Source organism: Peromyscus maniculatus, chromosome 14 (assembly GCF_049852395.1).
Source record: "Peromyscus maniculatus bairdii isolate BWxNUB_F1_BW_parent chromosome 14, HU_Pman_BW_mat_3.1, whole genome shotgun sequence".
Taxonomy (NCBI): Eukaryota; Metazoa; Chordata; class Mammalia; order Rodentia; family Cricetidae; genus Peromyscus; species Peromyscus maniculatus.
This window is the reverse complement of record NC_134865.1, coordinates 76,101,885-76,127,003: the sequence shown is the minus strand read 5'-3', so window position 1 is coordinate 76,127,003 and position 25,119 is coordinate 76,101,885. Positions and strand designations below refer to the sequence as shown.

Genomic DNA, 25,119 nt, shown 5'->3' with positions numbered 1-25,119 from the left:
ATGTTATAGTCTTTTTTCTGTGCATCTAATTATAGTATTTTTACATAATTGGTATCATTTGGTATATGTATAATTTTGTCTCTTTCACTCATATATATATTAATATTTAGGTAGTATATTTCTATAATCTCCAGTTATATATTTATATTGCAGTATATACTACATATATTGCATAATAGTCCACCTGTAGACATACTAAACTTACCTAGCTCTTCCATATTTGAGTTACTGAGGTTATTTTAGAAATGATCTCTTTGAGGGCTGAAGGCATACCTCAGTGGCAAGTGTGAGGCCATGGCTTAGATCCCCAACTCTGTAGATGAAAGGAAGGAGGGAGAAAAGGAAAAGGAGGAGTGAGAGAGAAAGAAAAAGGGGAGGAGAGAAGGGAAGGTGTAGGATCATTTTTGAATATAGTATGACTGTAAACATCCTACTTACCCAGCATGCCTTTGACCATCCCTCAAGGACCAGCTCCCATCTGCACAATGTCAGAGTTAGGGGAGTACATTCCCTTCGAAGGTGTGTGACTCTGTTTTGTCACATTGCTCTCCACATTGGGTGATTAATTTTGTGACCCCCTGCAGCAGGTTGTCATGGTCACCAGATGTACTTATTCATGGAACCAGCAATGAGCTCACTGCTCACAGTGAAGTGAACCAAGACTCAAGGAAGGAGGGGCAAAATCCTGAGCCTAGGATCCCAGGGTTCTCCATCCTGCTTCCTCTGCCCTTCAGCTAGCTGTGGGACTTTAGTCAAAGGCATTGTCCCCTTCTCTGAGCCTAAATTTCTTCAAGGAGAAAAGGAAAGTCCTTTGCTGATGTGTGTGTCCCTTCCTCGCCAACCCCCTGCGGGTCCTATGGAGAAAGCATGTGCCTTTGCTAATGCTGTGTCTCTCTCAACAGACATCATGGTGGACATGCCGGATGAACAGTCCATTGTGACTTATGTGGCCCAGTTTCTAGAACGCTTTCCGGAGTTGGAACCTGTACGTTTCTTTCCCTTACCTTTAATTCACAAACTACGCACTGCATCATTCTGTGTGGTTGATGGCAACAAAGTGACCTCGAGTTCCTTGCTCTGTCTTAGTTTCTAAACCATCTGTGGCATACGTCAAGCTCCCAGGTGGGACAGAAAGCCCGCCACATCTCACCCAAACCTCTTCCCATTCCAAACTTGATAAAGGCGACAGAAGATGTTCCCTTGTCATCCAGACTTCACTCTTTAGATGCCCAGTGGAATAGCCCAGCAGTTCACCAAGTTTTACCAAGGCTCAAAATTATAATAGATAATGACTATTCAAAAGCATGCTTGTGGTGTGTGTGTGTGTGTGTGTGTGTGTGTGTGTGTGTGTGTGTGTGGTTTTTTTTGGGGGGGTTGAATTTTTGAGACAGGATCTCATGTCTCAAAATGTCATGTCTGGCCTTGAGCATGTGGCAATCCTCCTGCCTCATCCTCCTCACTCTGGGAATATAACTATGTGCCACTATTCTCTGACCACACCTTTTACCTTTTAGAACCCCAGGTAACATGTGAAAATAGGTTTGGGGCATGGAAGGAAGTCGTCATGGTTTCACTGAACACTTAACCCTGAGACAGTAGTAACAGTAAGAATAACACCCACAGCCTTTAGTGGAACCATCTTCCACTTACTGAATGCCTGGCACCAGCTCAGGGGACTCAGCAAGAAACTGGACTGGAGCTGGCCATAGCTTAGTGCTACGGCATTGGTTAGTGCTCACAAAGCCCTGGGTTTGGTCTCCAGTTAAGCAAAACTTAATTTAAAAAAGATTGGACAAAATCAGCTGGACAGATGAGGTGCCTAACGTGATGCAGCTTTGTTCTAGTAAAGAAGACAGTCAACACATGAGTAGATGCATCGGAATTCCCAGCAGATTCAAGTGACTGGTAGAAAAAAAAAAAATGCACACGTGAAGAAATAAACACTGCCAGGGAACAGGGACCCACCCTCTTGTCACTGGAGACTGTCTGCAGCTGTCATTCCTACAGTCCTGTGTGGTTCTCCACCATTATCCTCTTTTTACAGATGGGAATACCACCGCCCAAAGAGACCTGAAGGTCTTTCCAGGGTCACACAGCCATCTAATACCGGACTGCGGCTGACTCCAGAGCTCTGGGTCTCCAAAGTTCACCTTCTTGGGTCTCTTAAAAATACCACTGAGGCTGGAGCCTTATTTTACACAGCAGTGACTCCCAGTGGCCCTCCAAGCTGTGGGTTAGATTAGTGCCTGAAATGTGTGTGTGGTTCCACTCCTTCCGGCACCATGGTGTTTTGAAGAGGAGTTTCTGGGATGCCACTTGAAGCTCTGTGAGCCTAGGCGGCTTCCTTAGCCTCTCTGACAGCTGTATCTGATACTCTCTAAAGTGGAAAGCATCACCCACATTTCAGGCTTGTGCAAAAAGTAACTACCTGTGTGAAGAACCCAGTTTTGCCTGTGGCTCAGAATGAACATTCAGCAAGAGGTGGTGGCAGTAATTGCTAGAGAGTTCTGTTTGGGGGGGTATTAGGTAGCAGGGTTTTCACCAGGCCTGAGCTCCTAATCCAGAGGCAGAATCTAATAACAATTGAAACAGTGGTTCTCAACCTTTAATACAGTTCCTCATGTTGTAATGACCCCCAACCATAAAGTTATTTTCATTGCTGCTTCATAACTGTAATTTTGCTACAATTATGAATCATAATGTTAATATTTCTGGAGATAGAGGTTTGTCAAAAGGGTTGTTGAGAACCACAGGTTGAGAACCACTGAATTGAAAGTTGATGGTAAATGGTATGATTCAAGGTCATGGTCAAGATTCAGCAAACCTAAGTGTGGCTTCTCCAGGACTGGGAGTAGAGAGATTAAGGAGGACATGATGGCTGGGGCAAGGGTCTTGGTTCACACAGAACAGCCTGTTTCATCCTGGGGTGTGTGGGATACATTCTTTTGTGTTAGTAATTTTACTTTCTTAGTCTTTAGTATTTTTGTGGGGTTGTTTGTTTGTTTGTTTGTTTTGTTTGTTTGTTTTGTTTTTTCCCTAAGTAGTCAGTAGGAATAGGCTTTTAAAGATAACTGTAAAATATATTTTATTGTTATTTTGTTGTTGTTGTTGTTGTTGTTGTTGTTGTATACATTGTAGGGGAGGGTCAGGGGTCTGTACATGCAGGGTGAGTACATGGAGGTCAGGGGACAGCTTGTGGGAGTGGATGGGACTGAGGTTCTCAGGCTTACATGGCAAGTGCCTTTACCCTTGGAGAGAGCTTTCTATCTCCTCTTCAAGTCCAGGCTTCTATCTGCGATCGCTTCCACAGAATGTCTTTTGTATATTTTGTAGTTTAGATTGGTTATTCTAGAGCCTTCTTTTTTGTAATTCCAACCCTGAGTCATAGGTAGGTCTACTTTTGGTAATTGTTGTTTCCCTTGTTTATGGGCTTCATTCTCCTGCTTTCTCATTTCCTGAATGTTGTTTTCTTTTGTGGCAGAGACAGTATGCAAAGTAAGAGTAGCAACTGAGGTAGATGGCTTTCTTTTTCTATGTGTATCTGTCTTCTATTGCTACAACAAGATACCAGATGCTAGATAACATATAAAGAAGAGAGATCTAGGGCTGGAGAGATGGCTCGGCAGTTAAGTGCACTTGCTGCTCTTACAAAGGACCCAAGTTTAGTTCCCAGCACCCGCATGACAACTCTCAACCATCTGTCACCCTCTCTGCCTCTGTAGGCACCTGGCACACACATGGTTGACATATATATGTAGAGGCAAAAATATACACATAAAATAAAAATAAATAAACCGAGAGAGCGAGAGAGAGAGAAAGAGAGAGAGAGAGGGAGAGAGAGAGAGAGAGAGAGAGAGAGAGAGAGAGAGAGAGGAGAGAGAGAGATTTGACTCAGCATTGAATGTTTGTGTTAGCACTAGCACCTTCTAGAAAGGACCTCATGGGCATTACAGTCAACGTTTATGTGAGACAGAGTGGTTACAGAGCAAGACAGGAAGCCAGAGAATCACTTGGCTCTTCACTCTGAAAACAATTCCCTCTGTAATGAACTGGTGACCTATGAGAAGTATGTCAGTTCCTTCTGAGGCTAGAACTTCCTGTGGCCCAATCACCTTGCACTAGGCCTCTCCCTTTAAAGGTCCCTCCATGCTTTCTGCAGCCACCTTAGGTACCAAGCGTCTAACACATGAGTCCTTGGGAAATACAACCAAGCAGAGGATATAGCCCCTTCCTGAACCCAAGTTGGGAGTTGCTTGTTCTGACCATTTCAGGAACCTAGAGGCATGTTGATGCTAGTTTCTGCCATCTGGCTTCAGATGGTGAGGGTGACATCAGTCCGCTCCATCATTGCACTCACTGGAAGCCCAGCCGGCCCTGACTTATGCCCTGCCTCTCAGCACTGCCTGGGCTCTTGCACTGAAGACACCCCTGGGTAGAACCACGAGGCTCTGATGAGAGTTGCTGTTGTACTGCCTCCAACTTCAGGCTTTTGTAGTGACCCACATGGTCAGTAAGAACATGGCTGGTCCCTCCTCACCTCAGGCAGGCTAGCTCCCTCACTGGCAGGGTCCACAGGAGTGAAGCAGCTGAGGTACTGCTCACTGAGGTACATTGAACACCCCATTGAGTGCGTTGATAATCTCTTTGCACCCATAGTTTTGGGGGGAAAAACATATTTCACATTTTTATTTACCTGGCAATTTTTGCATCTCAGCAGGACAGCAGTTGACATCACCATGAAAACTCTGGCTGAAGTGGCTTTTGTTGTTGTTGTTGTTGTTGTTTGGGTTTGGAAGTTGTACTTGAAGGTGGAACCTGTGATTTCATGTTGTCTTGTGTTTCTCAGCAGGAAGATTTTGTGAATCCAGACAAAGAAGCCCCCATCGAGTCCACCTTTGTCCGAATCAAAGAAAGCCCTTCTGAACAAGAAAGCCGAGTCCTCCTCCTCAGTGAGAACGGAGAGCGGGCCTACACTATCAACCATGAAAGCAGCCACCCACCACCTGCCAAAGTCTTCGTCTGTGACCAGCCCGAGAGCACCAAGGGTTTCTGTCTGGGTGGTATGCCCAGCCGTGATCTGTCAGACAGCGCCACTGAGTTCATGCACCAGATCATTGACCAAGTCCTTCAGGAGAGCCCAGGGAAGACCAATGAGCCAGCGCCAGAGTCTTCCATCTTATCAACCAGAAAGGATGGCCGGAGGTCTAACTCTTTGCCAATCAAGAAATCCGTCCACTTTGAGGCTGATTTGCACAAGGATGCCTCGTGTAGCAAAGACCCTTTCTACAGCTCAGACTTCCGCTTTGAGGGGAGCCCAAGGGCGGCAAAGGAGGTGTCGAAGCCTGATAGCTATGTCTCGGTGGTTGAGGTTGCCAAGGAAAAGAAGACAGAACAGGAAGCCAGGCCAGCGCAGGAAGCTGCCTCAGACAAGGGCCCTAGAGACACTGTTGGTGTGGATGGCATGCCCCACCACAGTCAGCCTCCCCAGGACCCCACATTCTGTAACGGCACTGTAGAGGGTCCAGCTAGCCAAGGTGAGAAAGGCCCTTCTTCTGCATCCCCTGGAGATCATACTATCCTGGCCAACTCCACTGAGCTCAAGGTTCAGCTGCTGACTGTCGAGCCTATGGATAAAGATGACTATTTTGAAGGCATCCCCCTGAAGGCTTCCAAGTTTAACAGGGACCTTGCAGATTTTGCTTCCACTAGCCAGGCTTTTAGTGAGGAGCCATCACCCCGTGAGAAGACACTTGAGGAGGAGGAGGGTTTTGAGAATTATGCTGAGAAACTGGGGAAAAAGAAGTCAAAGTCTCCCCATGCAGAGACAGAGTCCCCTGAGTCCCAAGCCGAGCCTGACAAACATGAGTCTCCTCCCAAGGGCCCCGAACAAGAAGATCAGGACCATCCTTTGCCCCCAGAAGAAACACCAGCAGATAAGAAACCCGAAGTGTTTGAAAAGGCCAAGAGAAAGTCCACCCGGCATCGCAGCGAGGAAGAAGGAGAAGCAGAAGACCTCTCCGGGGTCGGGGGAGAAATGCCATCCAACCCTCCGAGTACCAGTGTCAGCCTGGAAACCCTCAGGAGTCACAGCGAAGAAGGGTTGGATTTCAAGCCTTCTCCACCACTCTCGAAGATCTCCGTCATCCCGCACGACCTGTTCTATTACCCGCACTACGAGGTGCCCCTGGCCGCAGTGCTGGAGGCTTACTCGGAAGGTGGGGAGGATTTGAAAAATGAAGATGCCGATCTAGGGGAGCCAGAAGAGGGCTATCTGCAGGATTCCAGGGAGGAGGAGGAGGAGGCCCACAGCTCCCAAAGCAGCTGCAGTTTCTCCTTGCCTGTTGACAATGGCCACCCCAGCGTTAGTGACCAGGTGTCCCAAGTTGATGAGAATTCTGAGGGGCCCACGTCAGCCTCAGGAACTGGTTCATCACCCTCCCCCGAGGACCACCAACAGAGGGAAACCAAAGAGAATGGCCCTGTGGAGAGCCAGCAGGTACTTGAGGTTTGGGAACTCAGAGCTTCTCCCTCTGTAAACCTTCCCTTACAGAACCTAGAAGGCATAGAATTTAATGTCCTTCCAGAAGGCTCCAGCAAGTACTGGGGGTGGGGGTGGGGGGACGACGGGGACGGGATGGGGGACTTAGCACCCAGGCAAAATTATCTTAACCCAGTCCACACCCTACTCAGAAGTCTTCTTAGGATGAATGAGATTGTGTGTGAGGGCCTTAGCAGAGTAGCTATGATGATCATATAAAAGCAGCTGTTAACAGTAAACTATCAGGTCATCTCCTGTGGCCACCTGGGAAACAGGGCAAACTCACGTTGGTTTCCGGCATGCTTCTTAGAAGCCTTGGCTGTGTCAGGCCGTGTTCTTGGTTCCTCTGACTTGCTAGGGATCGTGTAGACAGGAAAGGGGACACTCACTCTAAGCTCAAGCAGCTGAGCACACACTTGTCAGCCTCTTGTGTTTCTGTTCTTATCTAGCCAGTGGCTCAAGAGGGGATGAGAGGGGACAGGTGCACAGAGTCCTGGCCTGACGCCCCGGGGACATAGGAATACCTTGCAGCCCTGGGAATCCTGGAGGGGAGAAGCGGGGAGGCGCGGGGGTGGGATGGGGTGGGGGGTTGTTCAAGCCGCCCTGCTAGGATGCAGAGACAAGAGAAGTACCTGCGCTTAGCTCTAGCCGTTCACCTGCCTGTTAGCTCAGCAATGGTTCTCAACCTGTGGGTCGCGACCTCAAAAATATCCCTATCCTGCAAATCAGGTATTTACATTACAATTCATAACAGTAGCAAAATTACAGTTATGAAGTAGCAACAAAATAATTTTACGGTTGAGTTCACCACCGCATGAGGCGCTGTTTTAAAAGGGTCGCGGCATTAGGAAGGCTGAGAAGCACTCACTGGCTCAGCCCTTTGGAAGGAGCATCCTGACCAGCATCCTAGCAAAGTGAGGGCAAAAAGGGAGGTGTGCCAGCCTCCCTAGTGCGGTGGATGCCGAGAATGTGGCATCAAATGTGGAGGTGGGCCTGCAAAGGGTTCCATGGAGGGAAATTCCTCAGACCCAGAGAGGCTGGAGGGTGTGGGAGAGCTGCTGGGTGGGGGACATTCCCTGAGTGCCAGAATCCGGCTAGGAATGGAACCGGCTTATTCCAGATCAGCTCCGTCTCTTTCTTCAGCTCCTCCTCAGTGTTTCACCTCTTATCCCTCCCAATGAAGTCCTGAACTGCCTCACAGAGGGGTGACCCTAAACCCCAATTGTCATCTCATTTTCCCCTACTCCCACCTCCTTAGCATGACCTTTGACACTCTTTCCTCTCCCACCTAACTGTCCAGCCGTCTCTGCCTTCCTTCCAGCAAATCCAGCTTCTCCTGGTTCCCAGAGAACCATGCCCTGAGTTATAAAAATTCCCAGCATTTAACAAGTGGTCATTTGCCCTTCAGAGCTCTGTACCAAGGTCACCTCTTCCCGGCTCCTGCCTAACAGAGATCTTGCTGCCTTAGCTGGGGCCAACCACACTGGCTGTTCTTTCCTGTTTGCATGTTTGTTTGTTTTTTTCCCCATCCCAAGAGTAAGTAGGCATCTGTATATTCATCCTTGGACTCTAGAGACCAGTGCGGTGCCTGACAGGGTCTGCCAAGTGCAGGGGTCAAGTGCGTATTGCTTTGGGAATGAAACAGGAAGATAAACAGGGAGACATGGGTAGGCTCATGAGAGGGGTACTGGGAGGGCCAAGAAAGCCTTGCACTCTGGGGGTGGGGAGGGCTGCAGGCAAGGGAGTCTGGGGAGCCCTTGGAGATGCTTAGGATTGAGATGGCACGCAGCCATCGTCAGAGCTTGCGCCATGGTTCAGTTTGCCAATCCGGAACAATGGGGAGGATTGTCAGTCCTTCGCCACGAATGGCTGATTTGGGACAGGGCAGGGAGCAATCTGCTCAACAGTGGGTTGTAAGGCAGATCTGGAGAAGAGGACTGGTGGTTCCAGGGGTGCCAGACACAGCTGTCTCCTTCCCCTGGTGTTGAGAGCAACTCCATCCACACACTTCTTTGTGGACTATTCCTTTACACTGTGTGACTATGTATCGCTGTGATTGGGTTAATAAAGAAGCTGATTGGCCAATAGCTGGGCAGGTAGAGGTTAGGCAGGACCTGCAGACAAAAAGAGAGCCCAGTGAAGAAGAGTTGGAGAAGCATGAGGACATTCGGAGAGAAGGGGATAAACCTGATGTGGGCTGCCAGTTCTACCCGACAGTGCGTCCTGTGGGAAACTGTCAGAAGCCAGCAGGGGTGGCCATGACCTTCAATGAGATCAGATCTGATGTCTAAGCTGGAGATATGAAGTACAACTGGAGTGATTCTCCAGGGGACGAAAGGCTGAGTAGGTGGACGAGAATGCAAGTTACATCCTGGCCTTGGCCGAGCAGCTAATGCAAATGCAAGTCTGGCCCTTCATTCTTGTTTGTTTGGTTGTGACAGGCTCTCATGTACCCCAGGCTAGCCTCAAACCCACTCTGTAGCCAAGAATGACCTTGAACGTCTGATCCTCCTGTTTTCACCTCTAAGTACCAACCACTATGGCAGGTTTGTGCTGTGCTGGGGATAGAACCAAGGGCGTTTTCCATGCTGGGCAAGCTCTCCATTAACAGAGCCACATCCTCAGTGCCCGGCCCTTCATTTTTATAGGCTTTCTGCCAGTAGTTACCGAAATTAGATTGAGCACCTGCTGTGTGCAGAGTGGATAGTTAGGGGTAGTTGGGGCAGCCCTGGGTTGGAATCATATGATCATTCAGAAGATTTAGAATCTCATCCTGCCCCAAGACTTACTGGTGGCCAGCAGGGGTGGGGTGTAGGGGGGGCAGGTCAGGCTTCCTTCCCCAGCTCTGAGCACAGCCTCCCTGCATCCAGAGGGAGCAATATTGACGCAGCTCACATTATGGCTCTGACCCATGGCTTTGTTTGCCTGCTGCTTCTAACCCCGCTTGGCACTTCGATCCCCAAGTACAGCCCCTTACTTCAGCCTGGAGGTGTGCAAAGTCCGTGGGGTGGAGAGCGCCGAGTCTGTCTCCTACCAGACAAGGGGTGATACCTGGTCCTCCTTTCAAAAAGAAAAGGAAAGACTAGCTGAGCAAGCCAAAGACTGGAAAATGGCAAGTTTTTTCTTGTTCTGATCATTAAAAAAATAAAATAATGGGCTGGAGAGATGGCTCAGAGGTTAAGAACACTGGCTATTCTTCCAGAGGTCCTGAGTTCAATTCCCAGCACCCATATCGTGACTCACAACCATCTGTAATGAGATCTGGCCTGCAGGATACATACAAACAGAACACTGTATAATGTGTGTGTATATATATATATGTATATATATATATATATATATACACACACATATATATACGTATATATACACACACATATATATACGTATATATACACACACATATATATACGTATATATACACACACACATATATATATATACTATATAATAAATAAATCTTTAAAAAAAATAAAATAACATGAGTAAAATCCTCTCATCATTTCCTCTCTAGGAAAGGTCCCTGCTAAGTCATGAAGGACCCTGGTCTCATGTGGCTAAGGGCACTTTCAGTTCCTACCTTGAACTTTGTTCAGGGCAGCTGGCCTGGCCTCCAAACCCCTTACCTGGCCCCTGGTGAGGAGGTTCTCCCTGCTGCCCCCAACTTCTAGATTTCAATGGGGGCGTGGCTGATGGGTAACAGGTGCTCAGTGTGACAGTGGCTAGAAGGTCCCCTTTCCAGTAAATACCGGATGTAGCCCTGTGATCCCTTCCCCCAGACGCACGGTGTCAGTGTCCTGCCCCAGACTCTGCATTTGCTCGTGTGTGTCCCTCTGCAGGCCCATAGAGCACCTTTGCACTGGGCCACCTGAAAGTTCAGCCATTGCCTGCTATAAGGGATAGCCTTCGAAGGATCGTGCTGAAGAGGGAAGAGGCTGAGGGTGACTGTACCCATCTGACAGCTGGAAAAGCGAGGCTCAAAGAGAGACAGCCAGTGGCTTAAGGTCAAGTAGCTGAGTCAGGCAGGATTTCATATCACTGAGCTTCCTGACTCCAGAACTCCATGCCTTCTCTCCATTGATTCGTGGCCTTTGATCTCTGCACAAGGAGCAGAATTTGGGTCTGGGCTTCTCTCCTGGGCTGTCCACGTTGGAAGGAGTTCGGAAGATAAACAGCATTGGAAGGGATACTGGCCGGATTGGAGTAGAGCCCGGAGAATGGTGTCATCTACTTCAGTAGGGAATTTGACCTGTGTTTTGGCTCTTTTGTGTTCTAGCCCCAAGAACCTCCAAACCTGGAACTCCCCACAAAACCAATAGAAGAAAAGTTAACGGAAGCCTCAACTAGCAGTAAAAAGAAAGAAAAAAGGAAACATGTGGACCAAGTAGAAAGCTCATTATTTATAGCCCCTGGGACTGTCCGCTCCTCAGATGACCTTGAAGAAAACCCCTGTGAACACAAGATCCCATCCAGGTATGTCGCTAAGATCTTCTCACTTTAGAAACTGAGGCAAGGACTTACTCTCTCAGGGTGAAGGAGCATCTTGGGTAGACAGTGCATCAGTGGAGGGCGCAAGCAAAGCCCAAGCCATGGATATTGGCCGAGGAGAACAAGAAAATGTCTGTGTCCGTGGGCATGAGGTCTGATTGGCTACACCCTACACAGAGTCTGGTCACTGAGCACTTACCTCCTGGGTCCTGCTTCCCATCTGGCTCAGGCACATTGCGGTTAAGGCTGCTGTGGTACGAGTAGACCTAGTTAGCACAGAGAACTCCAAAGCTCCATGGTCAGCAGGCAGTACTGAAGTGAGCTCGTTTATGTGAGGGAATCCTGGCGTCTCTACCTGCTGGCCCCAGGGTAAACAGAACTTTCGGGAGGTTGATCCCTGGCTTGAGGTTACAGAGTGGGACCACTCTGTGTGCCTCTCCGCTATACATACTTTTCTGGTTTCAGCTCAGCCAGACTCCCTGCATAGCTTTCCACTGGCCTGGGAACCCACAGGACCGACGTGATCATTCATGCTTATGCCACACACCTCTGGCCCTGGCCATCTACCCTCAGTTGGGTTCATACTTTGCTTTAGGCTCCTTCGAACTGAAGGGCTGTCACTCTGCATTCAACTCTGTTCCCTGGGTCACTCCACCTCAGCCTCTGGGGGCAACTCCATTACACCTCCTCCAAACAGGTGTCTCGGCTTTCCCACAGGTTATTTTTGATATGTTCTTGTACCGTAGTATCTTCTTTTTTTTTTTTCCTTCACAGAACAGTCATTTCTTTCCTGTAAAATTTTTGGCAGCACTGGGGATTGAATTCATAGCCTCATGCATGCTAGGCAAGTGAACTAGGCTACCACAGAACTACTTCCCCAGCCCTCTTTTGGCTTTTTATTTTGAGGAAGTGTCTTAAATTGCCGAGGCTGGCTTTGAACTCACTCTGTAGCCCAGGCAAAGGCAAGGCATGGAGTTCACTTTAGCACGTCCCTGGCTTGCAGTGGGCACTCAGTTCTTTGGGTAGATGAATGCATGGACGGCTGTGCCTCCCCTGTCTTCTAGAAGTCAGGAGATGGGTCCTCAGCACCTGATTGCTGGGACAGTGAAGGTCAAAGTTCACACTCACTATAAGGCTCACATTGGCAGACTGTAATGTAAGAATGCCTGAGAGAAACCTTGCTGCAGCAAAGCAGAGAGAGAGAGAGAGAGAGAGAGAGAGAGAGAGAGAGAGAGAGAGAGAGAGAGAGATCGTTCCCTCCCACCAGGAATGTGCTTTTGAGTTAGGAAGCATTACCCACACACGAGGCCGAGAAGGGGGTTCCACAGCACCCAGCACTGCACCCTGGAGGATCAGGTCACTCTGGACACTGCCGAGATCTGGGCCCCAGGGTCCCTTTGGACTCTGAGGTTGCATTTTGCTTCATGCCTGTGCTGTGGTAGCAATGAGGACTATGCCACACTACCTAGAGGGAAAGATACCAAAGCTGCCTTCCAGGGACTTTCTGAGAATGTGTACGTAGGCCAAGTGCCAGGCTTCCGCAAGCCATGTAGTGAGCTTGTTTAAAGGACACTGAGGTGACTCTGTGTCAAGGTACATAGCACCCACCAGATACCTAGTTCTGCTGGGCAGTAAGCCAGGACCCAAGGCATCCTGAAGCTGATGGGGTGATCTATTCTACAGAGGGATGTCAGTTACCAACTAGCATTGACAGCTCTTAGCCAGGAGCCACTGTTGATGGCCCAGGATTCTTCTGCCTCCACTTTTGGGGTGTCAGCTCTGCTCGAAAGACCAAGGGGCATTCCATGTTGGCCTCAAAGATTTGGTGATAAAATCAGTCTCATGTATGAAAGGAAAAATGACGGTATTTCCTAGGGCTTGATTGGCAGGAAGTAGCCACACAGGAAAGAACAGCAGAGGGAATAACTTCCAGGCCTTGGGTCCAGACCTGCCCTTAACCTGCAGGGGACTGCAGGTGAGGCCCCAAACCTCAGGATGTTTGTATATAAAGACCCCAGTCCTGGCCCAAAATTCTAGGATTTTAGAAATACACTTTCTATTAAAAACCCTGATTTGCATTTTGGTGTAGATGAGGGCCCAGTGTCTGTGGCCACACCTGGCTGTGTGTTTCAATGGTATGGATGCATAGGTACAAACCATCTCGGGGTCTGAAGCCACAACTGTGCTTAACCCCGCCGTGGAAAGCCCCGGGCTGGGGTAACTTGAGTGACTGTGTGACTGGACCACTTGGGCTCTGGGCGGTGCCCATTCAAAATGTGTCTTTGCTTTTCAGGAATAGCCACAGTGACTCCAGCATTTACATTCGGCGACATGCTAATAGGTCTTTGGAATTGGTTAGTATGTGACTTTCTTCTTCCCTATGGCCCCTGCTAATCAGTACTTTTCGGTCCGTCCTCCCTCTCCCGTCCCTGAGCTCTGGGATTATTGACCTGCACCAACCTTACACTGGGATAGAAGACAGACACACTTAACAAACTTGTTAAGCACAGTCCAATTGGATATCCAGTTGGGGCGAGAAGGGGTGTAAATAAAGCATTGATTTCAAAGCCCAAAGGCCTCTTTGTCATAAAAAAACAAAAACCAAAACAAACGGACCCAAGACACTTCCCCAACCCTACACCCACATCTAGAAAGATCACAGTTAAACCAAGGGTGCCCAGTCACTAGAGGATCCTTGTGACATGGGCAAGTGTTGAGACCTGCAGTGGCCCTTACTTCAGAGCCTGTCTAGGTGGTGGGCGGGCCTCTTCCCAGTCACCCTCGGGCAGGGGGGCAAGGGCGGGAGGCAGGGTGGTCTCTCTTGTTTAGCAATTTGATTTTTGAAACTAGATGTCTGCAGTATCGAGAAAAGCGTGGCATGGTCGGCTTTGTAAGCTTAAAACCACCTTGTTTTCTGTTTCAGAGATTTCATCTTTACTAATTGGGTTGCGGGGTTTTGTTTATAAATTTCACTGTAGGACCATTTTAGCTATGTTCAATTGAGGAACGCAGCCGATCTGGATGAGAGGAGAAACAGAGTGCTAAACAGGTTGGTGGCTTCATTCCCTAAGTCTGGGGTATAAATATATATGTGCTAAACAAATATACGTCTTTGTTTAAATGGTGTGTGTATGTGTGTGTGTGTGTGTGTGTGTGTGTGTGTGTGTGTGTGTGTGTGTGTGTGTGTGTGTCCTGTCTCACAGGGGCTATTATTATTATTATTATTATTGCTTATTTATCATGTTGCTAATAATTTGGGAAAATACCAGGAAATAACTCTTCCAAATGAAATGAATCAGGTTAGATCTTCTTGAGTATGGGCAGAGGGGCAGAGCAGAGCCCAGAATGTGTGAGTGGGAAGGTGGGTCTGGGTTCTGAGTCTGCGGCTGTGCTTGGCAAAGACTTCAGAGCTAGAAGCCAGGTGCCAGAGGCAGAGCTGTACGGTCCCATCCTGTATGTAGCACCTGACCCTGTGTCCTTTCTGTCCCACTGCAGGTACAATTCTCAGAAGCTCACTGAGCTGATTTTACAGTTTTACGGCATCAGAGCAGACATGAAGAGGGAAAGCAAACATGCCAGGCTGTCTATGAAAGTATTCATTGCTGGTGGAGAACTAGATTCCCTAGTTGATAGTCCTCAAGTTACCGTAAACCAGTCCACCTAGAACCTGAGGGATGAGAATAGACTCTCTCTTGTTCTGACGTGGCCTTACCCCTCTTAAAGTCACAGAAGTACTTTATTGTATCGCCCCACCCCGTGGGTTTGCATGGGCTTGGAAAAATTAGATGATGGGATTGGTAGTCTCTGCCCAACGCCTTGGAACAGGGACTTTAGACCTCCATTCTTTTGGCTCCTAAAAACAAATACAAGTGAGGTACCCTGCTTCCTTCCCAGGCCTAAAATAGAAATGCTAATTTCAATTTCCTCCCAAGGGAGCTTTCAGCTAGGGAGAGAGCACTTGTAGCTTTGATCAGGTAGGGCTCTGATAGAAACAAGAACTTGACATATGCAGGAGTGTTTCCTACCTCCAGCAACAAATAGTTTCCATTTTTCCTACAGACAACTTTAAGCCCGAGAAATTCTGCCCAATGTCTGCTATTCAGGCATAAACCGCTCTATTGCAGATGTCACAGCTCAGCCATCACTTGTTGGGAGATGGTCTGGGCTTCTCATAGCCCCCATCCAAGGCCTGGAAATGGCCCCGAGAAGCTCATATTTCAGGCTTCTGTGTATCGGCCCCCCCACCCCTCCTACCCTCCCCTGGGTACATTTGGGTCTGCGGTTTGGTTTTTTTCCCACCACCCACACTCTCGGGCTAGCACCCTGTTCATTACCTGCCAGGCAAAAGCAAAATGGCGCGTTCAACGCTGCCTCCCACTACATAAAAGAAAGGTAACTCTGACCCCAAACCAAAGCTAGCTAGTTCTTCTGAAGGTAATACTTCAGACTCAACTTGGGGCGACTTGGTTTGTTTCTGGTGGCTGCTTTGAAATCATCTGTCAATGTTCCTTTGCTAACTGAGGCATAGCTGAGAGCTGGTAGTCCTCCCTCCTCCTTCCAAGGTTTCCCAGGAGATGGGGCTCGGGAGTAGCTCTGTCACAAAGTAATTGTGTGGCCTGTGACAACTGCGGCCCCCAAACTGTCACTGCAGCCATCTGTGAAATGGGCCCACATAGTTCCTTCTGTTAAGGGTCATGGAGATGGCTGGGGTCTGTGTGGGTGTTCCAAGGGCTGCCTGGAATGTACACACAGTTGGGAACCTCCTGATGTATCCTGGGAACCTTCATCTGCAGGTGGGAAGGTTGGGTTGAGCTTCAGGATGTGGTCCTCCCTCGTAGGGACCCCACCAGTGACCGTCCTGTCCCCCTATCTTTCCCTCTGCAGGACTGGCACCAACTCCTCTGGAGAAGCTGTGCCCCTGGGAAGCCAGAGCCCGCCCAATGACTCTCTGACACAGTTCGTACAGCAGCCCGACGTGATATATTTCATTCTTTTCCTCTGGCTCCTGGTCTACTGCTTGCTGCTCTTCCCCCAGCTTGATGTCAGCCGGCTCTGAAACGTGTGTCTGGAGAATAAAAGACAGGACCCTGACCAGGGTGGAGTCTGCCTCCTGCATCTTACTGTCTGTTCAGGGTTGAGCCACTTCTGCAGAGATGGAAGACCTCAGAGGGAACACAGGCCCCCACCTCCTGTTGCTGTCTGGTTCAGTCTTTGCTCACATGTCCCCTCGATTCTCTAAGACTTGAGAGCATGCTGACCTCCCTGACTGTGTGCTCCGAGCTCAGGTTTGAGGCTGGATCTGCGGACAGGATTCCTCCTTATGTGCCTTGTTTGATCAGATGCGAGTCCTTACGAATGTGTACTCCAAACCCGGGTCTTGGCATGTGAACGTGCAGGTGTCTAAGCTCCTAATGAGCTTAAGTTACTTACTTTTATCTCAGGGGAGGTTCTGCCTGATTTCAAGAAAGAACGGAGTCATACTAGGAAGAAAAGTGCCCTGTTCTCCTCTATGTGTGAGTGTTTGAGTGAAGGTGATACAGCTCCCATGAACCTGTCCCAGCCTGATGACCCATTGTGTTCACTGAGGGAGTTCAACAGCACACCTGCCTGCTCCCCAGCAATTACACCTGGGCATTGGCAGGCTCCAGAGAAGAGGGCGCTCTGCCAGCTTTGTTGTGGGCCACGGCACATTCTTTCGCCTTGGCTTTCTTGGAGGGTTGCACTTTTAATTCACTTTTGCATTGATTGGCTCGAGGTAGAGCTGTAATTTTCAAACCTTCTCCACCAGGAGGACCTCCCATCAGATGAAAGAAGAAAAGGGGTCAGTCTAGATTTGCATTGGAAGCCAGGCTCTGGCTGACTGGGATAGCCCTAAGACCGCCTCGTATTCTGTTGAGTTTTCTGTCCAGAATCTGAAGTCCTTATGGGGCAGCATAAGGAGCCCCAGGGTCCTGGAAGTGTCTGGGTCAGAATAAGCTCCCATGAATGGTGGAACTGGAAGGGATTCTGCAGGTTTCTGGGCTCAGGATGCACACCTTGGCACCAGCATCCTTGGCGGTCAACCATAACAGAGATCTTGAAAAGGTTTCTGGAAAGTACCAGTGCGTAGGCCAGGGCAGGCAGCTTGTGAAGAGAATGGTTTCTTTCTTCACCCTCCTATTGCCCTCACCTCTGCCCCAGAGTCCTCTGCCCTCTCCTCTGTGCAAAGGTTCGGGTCTGCAAAGACTCTAAGTTCCTCCTCTCCTCATCATCCCTCTCAAAAAACACATACTAGGCAGCCCTCATAAAGCAGTAAACTGAGCCGGGCGGTGGTGGCGCACACCTTTAATTCCAGCACTGGGGAGGCAGAGGCAGGCGGATCTCTGTGAGTGTGAGGTCAGCCAGGGCTACACAGAGAAACCCTGTCTCGAAAAACCAGGAAAAACAAACAAACAAAAACAAAACCATAAACTGTTCGTCAGGAGGAAGGGGTCCCAGGGAATATCTTGTTTAGCTGAACTCAGAGAGGCAGAGCAGGCTGTCAAGAGCTACGTCACACAGCCTACCAGAAACAGACTGGCCATGAGTTCCCAGGCCACGTGACCCCCATTCCAGAACTGTTGCTTTTTTGTAGAAGACTTGCAACCAGGTACACAAGCGTCCTGAAAAACCTAAGTAAAATGTCCTCACTCAAAGCCATCATTTTTAGGCCATTTATCTAACCTTCAAGCTTATCCTTAGCTCCTTCTAGAATGTTCTGGACAACGGTAAAGGCTGGTGTGCCGCTTGCTTCTCTTGTTGCTGTGACAGAAGAACTGACAGAAACAGCTGAAGAAAGGGGGGTTGGGGGCTCACGGTTCCAGGATAACCGTCGATGATAAAGGGGGGGGGGGTCATAGCAGTGGCTGCTCACATTGTACTCACAGTCAGGAAGCAGCAAGAGATGAACGCTGGTGCTCAGCTCACTTTCTCCTTTTTTGTTCAGTTTGGGCCCCCACAGCCCATGAAATGGTGCTGACCACATTCAAGGTGGGTCTTGTCTCTTTGGTTAAGACTTTCTGGAAAGAGCTTCAGAGTCACAGCCAGAGGTGTGTTTCCATGGTGATACTAAATGCGGTCAAATCGACAATGGAGATGGAACGTCCCATCTTACATTTGACATGTGAGCATTGTTCTTAGTCCGGGAGCCATTCTCCTGTAGCAAGCAAAAGACTTGCTTATTTTTAAACTCTTTGTATGTTTAAACAATTTATATAGCACATCGAGTCACGACAGCCAAAAACCTGGCCTCTCAACCAGATTGATTGGTACCTGCCTCCTCTCCCAGAGAGAATCGAGGCATTCCTAGGGGGAAAGCTTTGGGGAGCTTGGAACAATTCCAGGTTGAGGGCCCGAAGCTCCATAGAAAGTGAACTACTAAATGAGCTCCCCGGTCCTATTGGAAGTTCAAAAGTACAGATGATGAAGGTTATACGTGTGATGTTTTATGACCTTGCACATTACAGTCCTCACCCAGATGAGGTACCAAAGAAGAGTTGACCCAAATATGAGTCATTTATTTTATGGGACTAGACCTTGGTCAGAGGTCTCTGCATGCTGCTTTTTCTCACCTCCTACAGCTTCTAACAGCCTTGAAAACATCTACAGGCAAGATGCCCAACAGTCATTGGTTTCAGGCCTGCAGGAAGTTGACATTATTTTGAAGGGAAAAAAACCATCTTGAGTGTAGGGGTGTATAGAAGAGAGTGGATATGGAAAGCTGCTGAGAAAGCCATCCGATCCCTTGACATCCTTTTTAAAAGATTTATTTTTAAATTGTGTGTGTGTGTGTGTGTGTGTGTGTGTGTGTGTGTGTGTGTGTGTGTGTGTACGCAAGTGTAGGTACCCATGGAGCCCTAAGAAGGTATCAGAAGATCCCCTGTGTGGGTGCTGAGAGCTGAATCAGGGTTCTCTACAAGAGCAGTGTGCACCAACCACCACTGAGTCCTGTCTCCAGATTTGCTCAGCATCTGTTAAATAAGAAAATGTTGTAGGTTTGCAATGAGGACAGCTGCCCCTGAGGCTTTCTTGTAGCAGTAGTCCCTTACGTCACTTTCAGCCATTTCTCCTACAGTTTTCCTCTGTGTTTCTATGTGACATGCAACACTTTAATGTGTATACATATATATGTATATACACATATATATATATATACACACACACATACACGCATACACACATACACACACACACACACACACACACACACACACACACTTTACTAGTTTAAAAACATCTACAGACTTGCTAATACCTTAGATGGTAATTCCCCTCTCACCAATACCATACTGGTTTTCCCAATATAGTTAGATCACGTGGCTGATGCATCCCCATTTCGTGATAATGCTGTCTTGGGCATGTGGGGACTGTACTTCTGAACTAAGTTGTGGGCTGTGGTTACATATCCTTGCTTGTTACCCCCCTCTTTCCCTCCTTTCCTCCTTTTCCTTCTGGGTCCCTTCCCCATCTCCCTCAATCCATTCTTCACTAACTTTTTGAGAAATGGAACATAAGAAATAAATGTAGGTATTTTTAGATTTTTTTTTTTTAATGACTTAAAGTGTCTTGTCTTCTGCCCTTACCATGTGGCTGGGCGTAGATCTGCAGGTGGAAATGGTGCCCTCACCACTGCTTCCCAATGACATTAAAATTTCCGATGCCATTCCTATCCCCATGCCTTTATGCGTGACACAAACTCTCCCCATCCTGGAGACATCCCCAGTCTCTTCTCGGTCACCTGACCTGATGCTCTTGTGTCCTTGCTGTGGTACCTATGCTGAATCCTCAAAGAAATTTTCTTATGCTCTCTTGCAATTGCTTGCTTGCTTGCTTTCTGAATCCCTGGCTGTGCCAGTGTTGGGCCTTCTTGGCTCATTTATATTTAAATGAGTCGGGGTGCAGGTCTCCTCTGTGGCTGATACAAGTGGGGAGCATTATCTGCTTTCAGAATTGCCTTTGTTTTCTCTAAGTTTCATTCTCTTTGTTGGGCTCAGTCTCCACCTTTCAGGGTCTGAAAAATACCTGCGTCTATTCATGTTTAAAGATGATGCATCCAGGGGCTGGCAGGAAGCTCTGATGACCATCTGGTAAGACCAGTGTCGCCCAGTGGTCTGGCCTAACTATGGAGCGCCCACCCTATCTGCAGCTGCATGTTTCTCCTGGGGCTTAGTTCATTTCCTGACGGGTCTTCCCACCACTCCTGCATGGAAAAGAGGGACTCACACGGGGCTGCTGTTAGCCTGTGCAGTGCACTTGTTCGGCATCAGTAATCCTGTCCTCTCTGGGCAGAAGCCACCCTCCATCCACACGTGGTTTAATTGCCAGAGGAGAGCTATTTTCTCTTTCTCTGAGCAGATACAGACCTCGGCTAGGACAAAGGCTGGGTTTGGACCCCCACACTCTGCCTTGGCCAGGTGCACAAACCACAGGACGGGACCCAGAGATCTCTGAGTACTGAGTCTGGGCCTTGAAGAAGGCAGCCTCAGTAGTCACCCTGTGACCACCTGAAGTTGGTCCTGACTTCCTAGTCTTGTGTCCCTGGGTGGCGCTTTTCTTGTTCTCTAGGAGTAGGAGGCAAAGCCATCATCTGGCTGCATGGGAGGGGCAGGTGGCCCAAGAATTAGCACTGTATCTTAGCCTACCTTCACAATTCCGACTCCCAAGCCTTCTTAGGTGCCGAAGTGGGAGGTTCCTCAGTGCTGCCCCCTGCAGGCATGTGGTGTAAGGACCCTTCCCTGCTTCCTTCTACTTCAGCTCTGAATGGGTGGTGTCTGTGGCCTTCTGTCTACCTTTTCCTGTCCATGGCTATGGGACTTTCTTTTCCTTTGCACTTATTCCGACAGGTGAAATAAGTAAGCACATATGTTCTACACTCTTAGTTTCATTGCTCTCTGTTTTTGTTTGTCCTCACGTGGGCTTTCTAAATAGCCCAGGCTGACCTTGAACTCTTGTTCCTCCTGCCCCATTCCCCTACGTGCTAGGTTACAGGCGTGCACCATCATGCTTGGCTTCGGTGTGCCATCTCGATCCATAAATGCCTTTGGGTTTTCTTGCTGGTGGGTTAGGTGGCTCATTGTCCTGCTGACTTCACTGCGAACTTGTCCTGAAGGACTCCGCTGAAGCTCTATGATGACGTCAAGGGCAGGAGAGCATCAAGTGGCATGAGAAAGCTCTGTTTGAAGGTCAAGGCTTGGCGCATGCCTCCTCCTTCCTTTCCAGTTTTGCCACCTGCTCCCACGGAACCCTTAGATCTCCAAAATCCTCACAAGACACACATGGTGTGGTCACGTGGTTTCTAGCCTTTCTGTACCCGCCACCCCACCCCGGACTCCCATGTAAGGAACAGGTCATCCACACTGGCATTTGCCAGACAGCAGACAAGGTTGTGCACCAGTTGCTGTTTGGAGTTTGGGCAGGATTTCCCCCTAAAAGCTGTGGTTTTTCCCTAGCTTTTGGTGACAGAGTCTGGAGCCTGCTTGGCAGATGTGACCTTAGTGGAGAGATGTGCTCCATCACTCTCTCTGGCCCTGTGTTTGGCCACTGTTGGGCTCAGCTCCGGTCCAGCAGCACTCACTGGAACTGTAAACAATTGCATTGAGAAGGCAAGGATTCTCTAAGTCATAGTCTCTTTGGTGGCTTTGAGGACCATGGGAAGGTCCAGCACCTTCATTAGAGATGGAACTGAGGTGGAGGATCATGTGAGTCTCTAGCTGCAATACCAGTCCAGTAGGATGTTATCAAAATAATAATAATAATAATAATAATAATAAACCTACAGAAAACAAAAAAATGAGCAAAGAAAGCCTCATCACTTTTCTAGTCAGTGACTTTGGGATGATCATTCCTTCCCAATAAAAGTTTGTATAAAACTCCAGCCACCCCCAGTGAGGCCCCCGAACACCACTGGAGTGCATCTCACCATCAGAGGTTAGCCAGTGAGTAGGGGCGCACCTTGGAAGAACATAACCTGGCTTCCACAGTGACAGGGGTCTCTTTCCGTGGATGTCATTGGCATGATGATGTGAACTCCTTCATGTTGATTTCATCTTCTCCCCAGACTCCAGAGGGCTGAGTGGAGTCTGAGGCCTAGCCTCCCTCTCCCTCCTGCTTGGAGACTCTGTCTTTAGGGATCACCACTGATTTTCCTATCTGGACTCAAGGTGAGGTAGGGTCTGTGGCCGAGTGACAGGTGAGTCTCCTAGTCTATCCTCCTGGAGAAGGGGATGTTCTCATGAGCGCATCTAAGGATCTAGGTTGAGTGGCTGAAGACTTGGTGCTGGTGTCTTTCTCTCATTGGCTGAAAACCCTTTGGGGTTTTCCCTTACCCATTAGCCAAAGTGACAGAGCAGCCTTGCCTGGACTGTGCCCCTCTCCCTGACAGTCACTTGGGCATAGTTTCTGCCTGGCTTCTCTCTGGTCTCACATGGCCTTATCATCTACCAGCTTTTATAAGAGGAAGTGTTAAGCCATTGTATACTTGTAAATTCACTTGGCCAACAGTCCAGGGAAGTACTTCCTTCAAAACACTGGATCAAGAGATAAGGTTGTCACAGCTAACTAACTCTGGCTTTTGTGACGAGATTTACTGCTTAGAAAAACAAAGTGATAACCTGAGGAGATGCTGATTCTGGGGCGCCAGTCTACTTGGGAGTTGTGGGTGGGATTCTCTGAGCTAGCCCTTCCCTTACCCTTGTACTCTATCCCTACCCACTGCCTTCCCACCAAATTTTTGCACACTTTGAACCAACCTGTGCACAACCACTTAAATCCCATGAAATCCATGGTTAACCTACAAATGTAAATTTATGGCAAAGAAAAAAAAAATGTTGGCCTCTAACTTGTAGCAGAAAAGCTCACTATCCAAAACCAAACACATGGACCCTCAGTAGCATCAGTCAGCACTGTGTCCCACCCCCAGCCGCTCGCTGCCCATCTCCACCTCCAGCACGTGCTTCTTGGAGAAACAATTCAGGCTTTCTCCTTCAAACATAAACCTAGGGAAAGAAGGATTTAGAGGAACATAGTGAAGACTGAGGCTTGAAAGCCAGCCATGGTGGTGCACACCTATAATCCTAGCACTGAGGAGTCTGGGGCAGAAAGGCTGCCAACTTGGATGAAAGGAAGAGTGAAATCCCATCTCAAAAGAAGAAAATAAAAACAGCAAACAAATAAAAAACAACTGGACAAAAAAAAAAAAACCCCACAAAATCAACTTTAAAAAAGATTTCATTTTTATGTTAATGGGTATGAATGGTTTGCCTGCATGTATGTGTTTGGACTATGTGTGCAGAGCCCATGGAGGCCAGTGCAGGGTGTTGGGTCCCCTGGAACTGGACTTACAGATGGTTTTGAGCCACCGTGTGGTTGCAGAGAACCCAAACCCAGGTTGCCTGCCAGAGCAGCAAGTGCTCTGAATCACAGTCATTTCTCAAGCCCCCCCAAATAAACTTTTTCAAGCATTAAAACTCGGGGTGAGTGGTGAGGGGGATGAATTCTTTGGATAAAGTTATAATTGTCCTCTTACATGAGAATCCTTTTTTCTTTAAGCTTAAAAGTCATGAATTTTTGCATTGTTATTAAAAAAGAAATAGAAAAATCTCACTTAGTTGGAGGCTTGTTTCATTTGTGACAGTGAACGCTTTTTTTTCTTTTTTTTTTTTTTTCCAGCACGTCAAAAGTCAGTAGGAACTGAGACTGTAAGGCTGTGGGGGAAGAGCAGCCATAAAATGCCTGTGTTCTTGAGAGTCGTGTAAGGATTGAGACATGTTTTAAAGGAAAGTTGGGGAGTCCAAGTTTAAGACAGCCCTGGCTTGGGAATCCCACCCTGGCTCAGCCACAGACACCTTGGATAATGCACTTACCTCTCTGGGTGGAAGGGTGGAGGACCACAGCAAAAGTGCTCTCAGGGTTGAAAGTTCCAGGCTTTGCAAGGTCTGTCTGTTTGTTTTTATCTCTGTAAGTGATCAATGCACTTGTGTAAATGAATGAACTGCCAGCTTGCATACAGCTTGCATCGGTTGGATGTCTGAGAAAGGTGCCTTGGGGGGGCGGGGCGCGTTGGTAAGCCAAGGGTGGCCTGACTGTTACAAGGTATGAAGTGGAACCTGGTAGTTCTAAGTTGACACCCTAGACAGTGTCCCCGGGGTATTTCTTTGGAATTCAGTAATTTAGCTGTAGGAATAAGTAGCTATAGGCAACGGCCTGGATCTTCCCATCTGTCCCAGCTAAGAGAGCTGTGTAGGGCATCCCAAGGGGGGTGTGGTAGGGAGGGTGGGCTTTACAGTGAGGGATGCACCTGCCTTCTGCCCTTGAAATTGGACCTGACAATGCTACCTGCATTATTTACTTTTGTGCTGATAATATCAGGCAAAGACAAATAGGAAAATGTTCCTCCCTCCCCAGCACTGTTGGGACAGGTTGTGAAGCCTGGAGACAGGATGGTGTTCTGTCTTGAATACCTCTTACATAGGGGTGGGTGGTTTGTTCTTTCAGGGCCTGGGATATACTTAACAGAATTAATGTTTTCTTAATGGCATGGCAGAAGACCTCATGGCTTGTACCTGAAAGTTGCAGAACTATTGAGTGGGACAAAAGCAAAATGTTATTTTGTGGTATAAGGATTATTTTGTCTATTTAGTGAGCATAGCTATAGCTTTATAAAAACAAAGGGATCTTTGTAAAAAAAAAAATATGCTGTGTGAATGTGCGCTCTTATTTATTGATTATTGTGAATGAAGATATAAATGGATATTTGCATAATTTATACATGTGGGAAAACCCCTGGAGTATTTGTTACTTGATAGTTTTCTATCATGGAATATTGGGCCTGGTGCTACGATGAATGACCTTGTAAAATCACATGTATTCTTAAGAAAAATTTTCAATATAAATTTCTTTAACTGATCACTTTTCTCTGATGACTTCTTTCCATGTGTGTTCACATGTGTGTGCATGCATATTTGTGTGCCTGTGTATATGTGTGCACATGTGTGTGCATGTGTTCTTTCCAACCAGAAATGACACTATCCTTCTTTTCCCAAAAGTAGTCCTTTCACTGTCTGCCCTCACAGGAAACA

General features: G+C 48.0%; 1 protein-coding gene across 14 annotated transcripts in view; it reads left to right on the top strand.

The window, feature by feature from the left end:
* Positions 1-23,241, top strand: part of Clmn (calmin) — a 103,768-nt gene extending 80,527 nt beyond the window's left edge. For 2 of the 14 annotated variants that reach the window (XR_013044478.1, XR_013044480.1), the window contains exons 8-14: positions 903-985; positions 4,850-6,496; positions 10,815-11,011; positions 13,320-13,380; positions 13,950-14,075; positions 14,522-14,618; positions 15,911-23,241. Coding sequence is in view for 8 of the 14 variants with exons in the window: in XM_076551316.1 (XP_076407431.1) it covers positions 903-985; positions 4,847-6,496; positions 10,815-11,011; positions 13,320-13,380; positions 14,005-14,075; positions 14,522-14,616; positions 15,913-16,082 (2,327 nt within the window). In the remaining 6 variants the exon portion in view is untranslated. Of the gene's footprint in view, positions 1-902; positions 986-4,846; positions 6,497-10,814; positions 11,012-13,319; positions 13,381-13,949; positions 14,076-14,521; positions 14,619-15,910 lie in introns of all 14 variants that reach the window. The other 12 variants (XR_006063598.2, XR_013044479.1, XM_076551317.1 and 9 more) reach the window with 8 other exon arrangements.
* The last annotated feature ends 1,878 nt before the right edge of the window (positions 23,242-25,119 follow it).